Genomic DNA, 12,523 nt, shown 5'->3' with positions numbered 1-12,523 from the left:
CATTGTTCAAACTTTAAATTGCTCTGTGTTGGGATATTTGTCAACCTAATAAAACCATACCAATGATTTTTGTCAAGTATTGTGGGTATAATAATCAACACTGTGCTCCATATCAAAGATGTGTGTAATAAATGTCACCACCTTTTCACCTGAAACTCTATAAAACTTTTAAGATTTTGTAAGTTCTCTGTGTCATACTGAACTTCCTGAAAGTTTCCATGTTGTCCTGAAGATTTACTCCATGTAGATGAGTTCCTTTGCACACATTAAGATAACAGACTGTATTCTGTGAGCATGGCTGGTTATTTTAGTTCAATATTCCAGGCTTACAGTGTGTCAGTCTAAAAACATGCAGACTGTTGTCATTCTCACTGTACTGCTGATAAACACATTTTTTAAGGTAAATAAATTTCACAAAGTCAACCTACTTGTGTGCGTCTTGGTTTATTTCAGATTTCCACCACAAATCTTTTAGCATAGAGTACATTCACTGTCACCACTACAGCTGTGCTTGCAGGTTCACGTAACAACAGCACACAGGTGGGATGTGCAGCACGAGTGCTCTCTGCTCCTCAGAGAGAGGTGATGGTGACGATTCCTGATGGTGGTTATAACGAGGAAGCACACATTGAAGCACACAAGCACATGTTGTGTCAAAGAGCACACAACATGTGTTGTCCCTGAGCTGATGCAGCACGTGTTAAAGTTCAACACACTATGTGTTGAGAGTGAGGGCGGCCTATCCAAAGCACGCAGTGCCGTAATACTGGGTTAAAACCACTGCATTTGTGTGGATTCTATTTCTTGCCGAGTGAGCCCACTAGATGGCACTACAGCGTCAGTTGGTTCTAATTTAGTTATTTTTTAAAGAATAAGTCGCTGAAAAGCATAGCTGGACTGGCCATCGGACAATTTGCCCGGTGGGCTGATTGTGATTTTTCGTTTTTATGGGCCAATGATTTTTTTATTTTTTATTTACACTGTCAGCTGCCTCTTCTCCTCTCATTCTCCCCCCTCCCTCTCCTTTTGCTACTTCAATCATGAAACTGATCAATGATCAATTTTCTCTCTTGTTTGTTTATCGCCCACAGAAAGAGGAAACCAGCGGATGTCGCGCTAAACAGCAGCAGCACGTTTAAGCTTTATAAGCTGTTGTTAGAATTTATTTAATATTAATTTCTAGCATCAGCTGATGTTTACTGGAGCAACAGCTGTAAAAGCTGCTGGTCATGATCAGTGTTGGTCAAGTTACTTGAAAAAAGTAATCAGTTACTAATTACGCTGCTTGCTTGGAAGTTTAGGGGTTTTTTCGCTGTAAAAAGAAGTTTTCTTCCCACGCACAACGGACACTAATGTTTTTGTCACTTTTTATGGAATCAAACTCAAAATAAGGTCAGTACTTCCACGCTTTAAACGCTGCATGCTACACTCTGGCTGTGTCCCAATTCAGGGTATGCACGCTTGAAGTACGCACACTAGGCGTACTACATACGGTGCGTACTACAAGTACGGGAAGTGCGGAAGTGAGAGGCTTGTGAAATGGGACGGTCTAGCCTTCGTTGCGCTGTTCAGGTTGCCTAGCAACCATGATACTAACCGCGAGAAACGTTTCATACAGCTTTGTGTGACAGAAATGAAGGAGAAAAAATGTTTTGTTGTTCATTCATTTTTGTCATGACATCACTTTGATTAGTTGAGACCACAGGACTGTAAAACATGATAGTTGGGCTTCATTTCTGTACTGAACAGTCATTTCAAGATTAGTTGGTAAATAATAATTAGCTAATGTTATTCATGAGACTAAAGTCATCTCACTGTGGTAATGTTAATATAATATGGACAATATTATATGTATTGTCAGATTATATATATATATACATATATATATATATATATATATATATATACACACACATATGAGCTTGAACTCTGGGTCAAAGATGCAAGTAGCAGTTAATTATATTTCCTATCACCTTAAATCTTCACTCAAAGACAAGTATCTCTGACAGTGTATATACAGATGTATTATATATAAGAGATGAACATTGTTCTTTCAATATGTTGGCATTACTAAATTTGGCTGAATGCTTATATATATGTGTAAAAAGAAAATGTACGAGCTGTGATAACTGTTTCTGATAGAATGAAGATCAGACTGATATATTAAATATTCCTTTATTGGGTGAGAAAATCAGACCATGTCATAACTGCTTTAAGTCATACAGAATAGATATCAGAGCCTTAAACAGGCTGACTTCTGCTAAATGGGTCAAACTGGGCAGAAAGTATACAAACACATAACATCCTTATAGAATATGATGTAACACTATAGATCAACTTAGCTCAGAATATATAAAGCATATAAACAATTACAGCAATATGATGCAACAAACACAGCAGTGCTACTAATCCAACATACTCAAAGCTTCATAGAACTGAAACAAACATTTATTTTTAGCTCCATTCTGCTGCTGATACATACTTTAGGTTTCTGAATATTAAACTTGTTTCTGCCTTTCATAGTGTGTAACTTGAAGGCCCTGAGTACTTTCTCCCACACTGAAAACACTGGAATGATACCATTATTTGAACATTACCTAATAAGACTGATTCAGGACAGACAATTAGTTATGTTAAACTTTTCTAGCAGTCCTTCACAAACAGGGAACAGTCTGTCTATTCTCTCCATCTGTCTGCTGCTGCTGGCTCTTCCTCCTCCTCTTCCTCACACACTGCTGAGTTTGTCCTGGTGGATCATCAGGGTGCAAAGCCTCACAGATGATGTGCAGCAGTGGGTCCCTCAGTCTGTCCTCACTCTGGACACTTGCAGTTGTCACACATGGAAATCAAATGTGTGATAAGCTGCAGGATTCAAACACAAGTGTAACTTATAAATACATGTTCACACTTTTATTCCACAATCAGAGAGAAAGAAAAAGAGAGAGAGTGCAGGACAGACAGACAGGTGACAGTCTCAGGTGTACACACTGCTACAAAACAGCACAAGAGAAGGAGGATTTAGTGTTTGTGTTATTACGAGTGCTAAACAAGAAGAGTTCCAGATGGTACAGTGGACACATGTGTGACTCCTGTGATTAAAGCATCTTTCTTTCAGCTTAACGAGTGAACCGTCAGCTCGTTCAAACACATGTTAGAGTCCGTTTGGCTCGACACCACCGAACAGAGGCAGCAATATAACATAGCTAACATTAACAGTGCAGTGAATCCTGCTTGTGCCGTGATATTCAGGACTGCAAACCGAGCAGCATCACTGACTTTCAGCTTGTTGTGTTTGTGGATATATGACTGACTTTAATTATCCATAAAATCATCACATTCTCTGTCAACTATATATATATTTAGAAGTAGAGGCTTTAAAACCAAGTTACCGCTGAAAGTACAAACATCACTAATGTCACATAACTTTGCCGACATGTGGCCAACAGTAATGTTTTAATGTTCTTAAACATTCGCACATAAATAAGTGACATAATATTCAGTACTTACTTTTGACAGTTCACTCTTCGGCCACTCCCTTCTGCCGTATTTTGCGGCAAAATTATCCACACCCACCGCCGCGCTATGGATTGTGGGATATATGGGACCACGAAGCGTGCACCGGACCACGCTTGATATTTGGGGAAATCGACGGCGCATTTGGAGTGTGCATTTGAAGTACACTTTGAATTGGGACAGCCGTTGTCGCGTGGCGGTGACGTAATCGCACTTGAAATGCGTACTTCAAGCGTGCATACCCTGAATTGGGACACAGCCTCTGTCCCGCACTCGATATATTATGATCTGCAGACAGCTGTTGTCACAAACGTCGCACTCGCTTACGTCACTGTCATGAGACGTTCTCGCAAAAAATCACGGTTTTAGTAACGCAGTAACGCAGCGTTCCTACGTGAAAGTAACGGTAATCTAATTACCGTTTTTGCAATAGTAATCCCTTACATTACTCGTTACTTGAAAAAAGTAATCAGATTGCAGTAACGCGTTACAAGTAACGCGTTACAAGTAAAAGCCATAAAGCCTTTACAGGTGAAAATAGAGCAACAGGACCGCTAGTCTTTGATTTTATTTATTTTCTGCTGTGTTTTACTTGCATTGAAAGACTTAGTGTAAACACAAAAAAATATTTTATTTTATGTTACAAGTAACGCGTTACTGCCCATCTCTGGTCATGATATCGGTTTGGATATCCTGGTGAGAGGGAAACATGCAGATGAAACCAGGAGATGTCCTTACTGGATCATCAGAGCTGATGGAGAAACAGGTTTACCTTTAGGTGACATGAATCAGTTGAAGGGAAGTTATGAACTGTTTCTGAGAGACAAATAACACCAGGATCCTTTTCTAAGTAGCTGACAGCTGGTAACTGTGCAGGGGCAGGTCTAGCAAAGTTTTGCCAGGGGGCCAGGTAGGGCGTTAACAGGGAAAGGGGGGCACAAAGAAAAACTTTTCTTTCTTATTCTCATTTAAAATGTCTCGCTTTTATTAAATAATCATCTGAATTTTACAACCAAAGTTTTTATCTGACGTACAACGTTTAGAAATCATACATATACCAACAAGACAGTGTACATCACTGTCACAGCAGCGTCTGTTTTCATTCAAAGGCTTTATGGCTTTTCCTATAATACCTGGTGGGCCGGTCTCTAGTCAAAATGCCCGGGCCGATTTTTTGTCCCAGTCCAGCCCTGCTGAAAAGTGAGATGCTTGTTTTGTTTGGAGTCAGGTTTGGACGTCATGTCACTCAGCAGGTGTAACATTCAGTCGTGTATTAATAACCTGTCACAGAAATATACGATTGATACACAATGTGTCTCCTGTCTTTGTGTTTTTGCTGGTTGGTAAAATCCACAGTGTTGCTGTGTAAGATGTTACAAATAAAGACAACATTTTTATTCTGGTTGTTTGTATTTTCTCTACAATTTGTGCTGAAACATCATTCATGGTTATGTAACATTTTAATGTCTCGCATCCCATAATTTAATAAGTTAGTTAAACATGTTTTCCTGGGTCTGATTCCACCATCTGTCTGTCGCCTTTCTGGAGTTTACATATTCTCCAGGATTTGCGTGGGTTTCCCAGTTTCTTCCCACAGTCCAGATACATGCAGTTAGTGGGGATAACTTAACTTGTGATTCTAAATCAGCCGGACGTGTGAATGTGAGTGTGAATGGTTTTTTCCTCTCCAGGGGGTACCTCGCCTTTCACTTTATATCAGCTGGAATACGACTGCAACTATGAACTGGAAAAGGGGAAGACAATGGATGAATGATAATACAGGGTTTCACTTGTGTACAGTGCTGTGACAGGAAGATGTAAATTAACTTAAGTATTAACTAAAGTCCAGTCAAGGCGTTTAATGTGGTATGAAGCTAGTTTAATTCAACCTTAGATCTACATGTAAATCATTTGCAGCTGTTCAGTGATCCATGGGGAGTGGCTACAGCACATGCGGCAGTTTGCTGTAGTGGCTGAGCCCAGAGCCAGACAAAGAGTCAGCCTGAATGAAGTTTATATGAAATGTCCTTCTTTGGAGTTTCACCTTATTTTGTTGCTGTTTTTATTTTTGGAGCCTTTGAAAAAGGTGAGAAGAGACTGCATGCTAATGATTCTAATATGTGAGTTTTTTGTGAGACTTTTGAGACTTCAGTGAAAAGTAATTTATTTTGTTCCCTCATAAGGTGATGGCACATTTCAGTTGTGGTGGTGGGAGGTCGCTAAGGTGAAGTAACCTCTTAGAAAATGTTGTGATACAGGTGCAACCACAGGCAGCATAAACTAGTGTGTTCTGTGGGTGTAGCTGAGTATTTAGGCGTTACTGTCATCAGGAGTGTGTGGATGATCTATCTATATGCAGGAAAGGCACTCGGCTATTGTTCTGTGAATTATTCATATCAATTCTCATTTCAAATAAGTGAATACAATAATTTATAGTTTGAAAAGATAATAACTATATTATTTAAAATAATTTTTTAGACAAACATTAAAACATGTGAAACTTCTCCCCGGGCGCCCCATGGCTGCCCACTGCTTCACTGAGTGAATGGGTTAAATGCAGAGAGGAATTTCCCCATGGGGATCAATAAAGTATACATTATTATTATTATTATTATTATCATTATTATCATTATTATTATTATTATTAAACTTGGTTTATTCTCTGCACTTGCTATTCCAGGGCTCTGCCTTTAGCTACTTCGTAATCACTTTTTACTCAGGAAACATCAATTGGTGGGAATTCAAAGAGTATAAAAATATACCAGGATCATCATTAAGGACAAAACAACAGTCTCCATCACTCAGGAGTTCCTATTTCTCCACCCTGCAATGTTTTAAAGAGGGATTTATAGATGTGTGCACAGCTTGGACCACTGCCCTCCACCCGTGGCAGTAAAATCATCAATGCCTTCAGATTCATCCCCAACAGCAGACACAGTGGTCAGTCAATTTTTTTCCATCTATAGAACAAATTCCAGACTAAGAAGACACATTTTGACATTTGATTCTATAAACTCTGACTTTTTCCAACATATTTAATGTTCATGGAAATGATTTAACTGGTGACGGGTGAACACAAACGTGTCTTTGTTTCTCCTGCATTCTCCGGCATAATTCAGTGAAAGCGTGTTTATGCAGACAGAGTTATGAATCTTGTGACTCTAATATGTCCTGTGAGTTAATACTTGCCTTTTGTCAAACACAAAAAGGCAGTTGTTGCAAACAGGACACTGATCTGTACATAAGTGTGTGCAAATATCCTTGTATTTGTGGTGTTGTAGTAGAAAAATGTAAAAAAAAAAAAAAAAAAAGTGTTACAACCACCACCTCCTCCAAAATATAAATAGCTTATTGATTTTAAATATGCTTACACACATACTTTCACAGCATGCCTAGATAGTGGAAAAGACAGACTGATAGGGGTGTGCCTGCTGGTATTTAAAAATAGAAAAAGGCATCTGATGGAGGTCTCAAAGAAGGGCGAGTCAGTAACATCAGTTGCAAAGGAATGTCGACTCTGCCATGTAACACTGAGCTGATACTGAACACCATTGCAAAAGCTGACAGAAGAGTAACAGAAAAAAAAGCAACAAAGTTAAAAAAATATTGTGAGAGACCAAGAAGCAAAGAGGACACAGGAAAAATGTCTTCAAAATTATTTTTTTATTTTAACCCTCAAAAAGTTGCAAAAGGGCAGAATTCAAAGACATAATTAGCAAGCCCATTAGCAGGTCAATTAAATATAGTGGAGGGGGGCTATTCTGTACTAAAGAAGCACAGAATAGCGCACATGAACCTAAAGCACCCCTGTTTCTGATAGCACACGGTTGGTATTTTGGCATTTTCATTTAAACGTCCTCAGCCACACCCCAAAGTAACTCAAAGAAAGAGAAGCATAATTAATGTAACAGAAAACATTATGTTCAGTCACAGAGAAATACAGACAGAGACTCTTCTTGTATTCCAATAAACTCCTTTTTTGAAGCATGTTCTCTGGTGTGGACTCCGTTTTGGTTTCTTTTGTCTAATTTTTACCATTCTCCCCAGCATGTGTTACAACCCCACCCGGGTATCAGGGTAGATTGTAAAAAAGAAATGCAATGTATTTAATGTTAATACACAAGGTCTGTGGCATTCTTGCAGGGCTTTGAATAGATGTCATTTATAGGAAACAAAAGTTGGTATTTTGTGTAAAAGCTTGAGCGCTCTAGCCCCAAATTTAACTGAGTTACAGTGCAAAACCAAGGTTGCAACCATACCTGATCTCCCCTATGCCAGAGACATATCACTCTAATTTTGGCTTCTCTTCATTGGTTGCCAGTAAATCTTAGATTTCATTTTAAAATCTTAATTTTAACCTTTAGGGCGCTACATGGTAAAGTTCCCAAGTATATAGCTGACCTGCTGAAAGTTCATTCCTCTTTCCGAGCTCTAAGGTCATCATGTCAGAGGCTGCTGCTGGCCTCACACGACTTAAAACTCAGGGTGATTCGGCTTTTCAGTCAGTGGCAGGTTGTGGAATTCTCTTCCACTGTTTTTATGCTGTAGAGACTCGATTAACTGTTTTAAAAAGCATCTGAAGACATTTTTAGATGGACCAGCTTTTAATTAATTAGTTTTTTCTTTTTTTACATCATTATGTTGTATATTCATTTCTTATTTTATTGTGAAGCACTTTGAGATTTTTTTTATTTTTTTGTTAAAAGTGCTTTACAAATGCATTTTACTTATTTACAGTAGTGTGAAAGTGGAGGTAAAACTGTGTGTTAAATACAGGAATAATGAGAGTTAACGATACTAGATTTGTGTCAGTAATTGTTGCATTAGAACATTTAAAGTGCCTCACACCTTGACCTATATCCCCTACAGCTCTAACAGCAGTGATCCAAACACAGCAGACTGTGCTGGCAGCAGTGGGAGAAGATGCTGAAGTCAGCTGTCAGCTCTTGGAGACTAAAGACGTCCTTCAGGTCACATGGCAGAAAATCTCAAATGATGTTCAGGAAAATGTTGCCACCTACAGCAAGTACTTTGGTCAGAGAGTGAATGACGGGTTTACAGATAAAGTTGAGTTTGTATATACTGGACTACAGAACTGCTCCATAGTCATCAGGAATGTGACGGAGCAGGATGAAGGATGCTATCGCTGTCTGTTTAACACTTATCCTGAAGGCTCCTTCATTGGTAGAACCTGCCTCCAAGTCTATGGTAAGAACTTTTGCCTTCTTTAAACAACCACAGGAGACTCAAACTAATATAGTGGATATGAAAATGTAAGAAGCTGGTGTAGTTAAAGAGATATTCCTCACATTTCCTGATCCTTCACAGAGCTGCATGAACCTGTTGTTGATGTCAGAGAGTCAAACTCTACTGAAGAGTGGGTTGTTTCCTGTTCAGCCACTGGTCGACCTGCTCCCACTGTAACACTCAGTGTCTCACAGCAAGACCTCAACTTCTCACAGTACAACACTGTCAGTGTGTCCAACACCAACGCTACATTCACTGTCACCACTACAGCTGTGCTCTCAGGTTCACGTAAACACAGCACACAGGTGGGATGTGCAGCACGAGTGCTCTCTGCTCCTCACAGAGAGGTGATGGTGACGATTCCTCATGATAACGGTGAGAAACTGAACTCAGTGATTTATAAATTGACTACTTTGTGATTGTAACTTTTATGTTTCTTCTACCGGAGCTAGATGAGAAATCAGGATCTGATCCCAGGAATTTAGGTGCGTTAAAATTTCTGTGTTTTAAATTTACTTTTTGTCCTGTTGGGTTTATTGTCTTTTGATAGTTGCTCAAATTATTATATTCTTCTTTCTCCTGTTTGTCTCAAAGGAATCAGAATTTCAGCCAGTCTGTCGTCTGTGGTGTTGTTGGTGGCCTGTGTTACTGCACTCATCTTTGTCTGGTATAGAAAGAAATCTCAGAGCAGGTATTCGTCTTAAACAGTGTTGTTGATTGTTCTTTTGTTTAAGTTAATAAATATTTGTGCAGATTTAACTGTTCTTGAATATTTCAGTCAGTCACACAGGCAGGTTGAGATGAATGTTATACCTACCTGAAGCTACGATGAGAAATACAGGGGTAAGTCCCTCTTGATCAGTCATTCTGGACCCATGAAGTGAAAACCCCAGTTGTGAAAAAGTTGGGTTGCTGTTAAATATTAATTAAAACATATTTCAATAATTAGAAAAGCTCATAAACCTATATTTTAATAACAACAGAATATAGTAAGCATATCAAATGTAATGAAGTAATAAAATGTGACATTTTATTATTGTGTGAAAAGAATAGAAATAATTTCATGAAAATATTTTGCTTATTTTTGATTCGGTTTGTCTGAATGCATCTCAAAAATGTTGCCACAGGACACCATACGTTCAAAATGTAAGAAATACCTGGAGGAACATTTTACAACTAATTAAAGGTTGACTTTTAAAATTGTGAACTTATAATTATAATGTAGTAAAACATGCAATGGAAAGTAAAAATTAAAAATATGTTGTGACATTTGGAGTTCTCTGACTTACCTCCAGAGCTGCTTTTTATTCTTTTACAATCTAATGTAAACTGCATGTCAACCAAACTGATGCGTCTTTCCAGTAAGTTATCACTTTGTTTAGAATATTTAGATTCTGTAATACTGACAGAGCAATGATATAATGTTTGTTTGTTTGTTTTTTATTTCAAAGGACTCCAACACCTTCAGGTAAACAACGTGATAAGTGGGTACCTGCTGACACCACATGATGATCTGGGTCCTTCATTTTCAACAGCAACAAAACTACATAATGAAAAAATTGTACTTTTTTTGTTTACTTTTTTTCAAGAAGAGTGTATTACCTAAAACAATGGTGCTAACATTTGACAAATAACTGCATTAAAGTTGTACTAAAGAAAATGTCAATTGTTACATTTACAGTTAAAATAGTTACAATTGTATTTTTTATAATATCTTCTGAGCTATATATTTATAGCACACGTAGTTTTATTTTATTTTATTTTTCAACAGTTTTAAATGTTGTTATTCCTTTTTACATTTAGAATTATGTGACCATGTTGTTTCTTAACAGAACAGCGCAAAAGTTTAACAAGCACTAAAATGTGTTGCACTGAAACTTTTGTAAACTGTTAAATAATATTATTGTCCTGTACATTTCCATTTTCATGTACTTGGTGCTATTTAATTTTTACACTGTTTTTAAAGTATTTGAAAAAAAATGAAAATGCAAGGCAATAAAAAATTGATGATGTTCTGTTGTCATCTTACAGAAATTTATATTTTACATTTGACTCAATTTAATTAATTGAAAGTCAGCAGGAGTGGCTAACATGAAATATTTTTCAGTAACTTGGCTGATTGATATCTTTTCTTTTGTTGCTGGAATTGATATTCATACCAGCAACCAAATGTAAATAATTCCCAACAGATTTTCAGGTAAATTTGAATAACATGACCTCTGAGCGTGTCTGTTCATTCATGATAAAAATGCTGAGGTGTTGAGGAGAACAGATTTGAAGTTTATTACTAAAAGTATGTGTAAAACTTTTTGATTCCTTTTGATTTTTGTTTGAGTAAAAGACATAAGAATGCAAATGTGTTTTAAGTAGACTGTAGGGGAACTCCCAGAGTAAAATGCTAATATGCATATAAAATATATATAATGCCCTATGTAGTCCAAGAAGCTTGGAAAGAAAGCGACTGGACCTCTTTAAGTTTCTTGAAGATGTTTCACCTCTCATCTTAGAGGCTTCTTTAGTTCACCAGATGAGAGGTGAAAGAAACATTACAATTTGAGGGTTTTTTTCCCTTACTGAAGGAATTTCAGTTAAGTTGCTAAGATACTTCTTCAGGATGAGAGGTGAAAGCTTCTTCAGTTCTGAAGAACTGAAGAAGCTTCTCAGATGAGAGGTGAAACATCTTCAAGCAACTTAAATAAGTCCAGATGCTTTTTTTCCAAGCTCATTAGACTACAATGACCTGGATGACCGAGAACCTTCACAGACACAATGTTTGTGCAGCTTTTCATAAATCTTTCAGTTTGTTTGTTGATTTTGCAGTATTAACGGAGCATTGCTGCAGTGTTTTTTGCTTTTATTTCATGCACTGAAACACCTTTAGTCAAACATGGTGACAATCAGCTCAGGCAATGGACACCTCTTAAGAGAGACCAACCATGATGATCCAGGACTTTTATCTTTACGAGAACACACTAGACTCATTTCTGAGTCTTTCTCTACCTGTCCCCCTTTCTTCCAGGTTCCAGCGTCCCTGACGGGAGAGCATAGTTACTGAATTGCTTCCAGCAGCCCCGCCAGCCTCCCTTGCACTGCCCCTCTTTTGCAGTGGAGCCAGAGACCACACTCTGCCACACTCAGGAGTTTCTGGCAGAGGATTTGTTAAGCCCTGTCGACATGGTTTAGTTGCTGCATCGCAACTTCAAACAAACCCTGTATTTTAGGTGACATAAGTGAATTAGAATTGGAAGCAACTACATCACACATAGTTCTTACTGCATTATCCATTGTTAAGAAAACTGTCCTAATGAATTGAAAGTCCAAAACTATTGTATGTGTTACTCAATATAGAAATTTACATCTGCACCACATTAGTCTAGAGAGAATCTCTGCCTCTTCTAAAAACCGACTGGGTGAATTGGATTCTCTCTGGACCCCACTAGTTATTGGGGATGGTCGCTGTGGTCTTGTCTCCTTGAATGCCTTCTGGGACTTAACTCCGGGTGGGCCTTGGGCAGTGTTGGTGAGTAACGGAATACATGTACTGGCATTGCGTGTTTGAAATACAAAATATGAGTAATTGTATTCCGTTACAGTTTAAATAGGTGGTAATCAGAATAAAGTTACTTTGTTGAAAGAAATAGAATCCACGGCAGTCATTTCCGGTTTCATATGTTAGGCTGTCCCCTCTCTATGCCTTCTCCAATTTTGGTGATTAAACGCAGTCGGAAGCAAGTTTAGCTCAAATGGATGAACATATATCTCA

The 12,523-nt window shown here is 38.0% G+C and overlaps 1 protein-coding gene across 2 annotated transcripts; it reads left to right on the top strand.

Moving 5' to 3' along the window:
- Positions 1 to 5,484: 5,484 nt before the first annotated feature.
- Positions 5,485 to 10,766, top strand: LOC116323099 (OX-2 membrane glycoprotein-like). 2 transcript variants are annotated; one of them, XM_039606602.1, is made up of 8 exons: positions 5,500 to 5,599; positions 6,194 to 6,453; positions 8,383 to 8,721; positions 8,842 to 9,135; positions 9,213 to 9,245; positions 9,355 to 9,451; positions 9,539 to 9,603; positions 10,212 to 10,766. In XM_039606602.1, the coding sequence occupies exons 2-7, from the start codon at positions 6,366 to 6,368 to the stop codon at positions 9,579 to 9,581; spliced, it is 894 nt and encodes a 297-aa protein (XP_039462536.1). In that variant the 5' UTR covers positions 5,500 to 5,599; positions 6,194 to 6,365; the 3' UTR covers positions 9,582 to 9,603; positions 10,212 to 10,766. The 2 variants fall into 2 exon arrangements, with proteins under 2 accessions (XP_039462537.1, XP_039462536.1); XM_039606603.1 differs by lacking the exon at positions 6,194 to 6,453 and having other exon boundaries at positions 5,485 to 5,599.
- The last annotated feature ends 1,757 nt before the right edge of the window (positions 10,767 to 12,523 follow it).

Source organism: Oreochromis aureus, linkage group 23 (assembly GCF_013358895.1).
Source record: "Oreochromis aureus strain Israel breed Guangdong linkage group 23, ZZ_aureus, whole genome shotgun sequence".
NCBI lineage: Eukaryota > Metazoa > Chordata > Actinopteri > Cichliformes > Cichlidae > Oreochromis > Oreochromis aureus.
The sequence above is the reverse complement of the archived record's forward strand: the minus strand, read 5'-3'. Positions and strand labels throughout refer to the sequence as shown.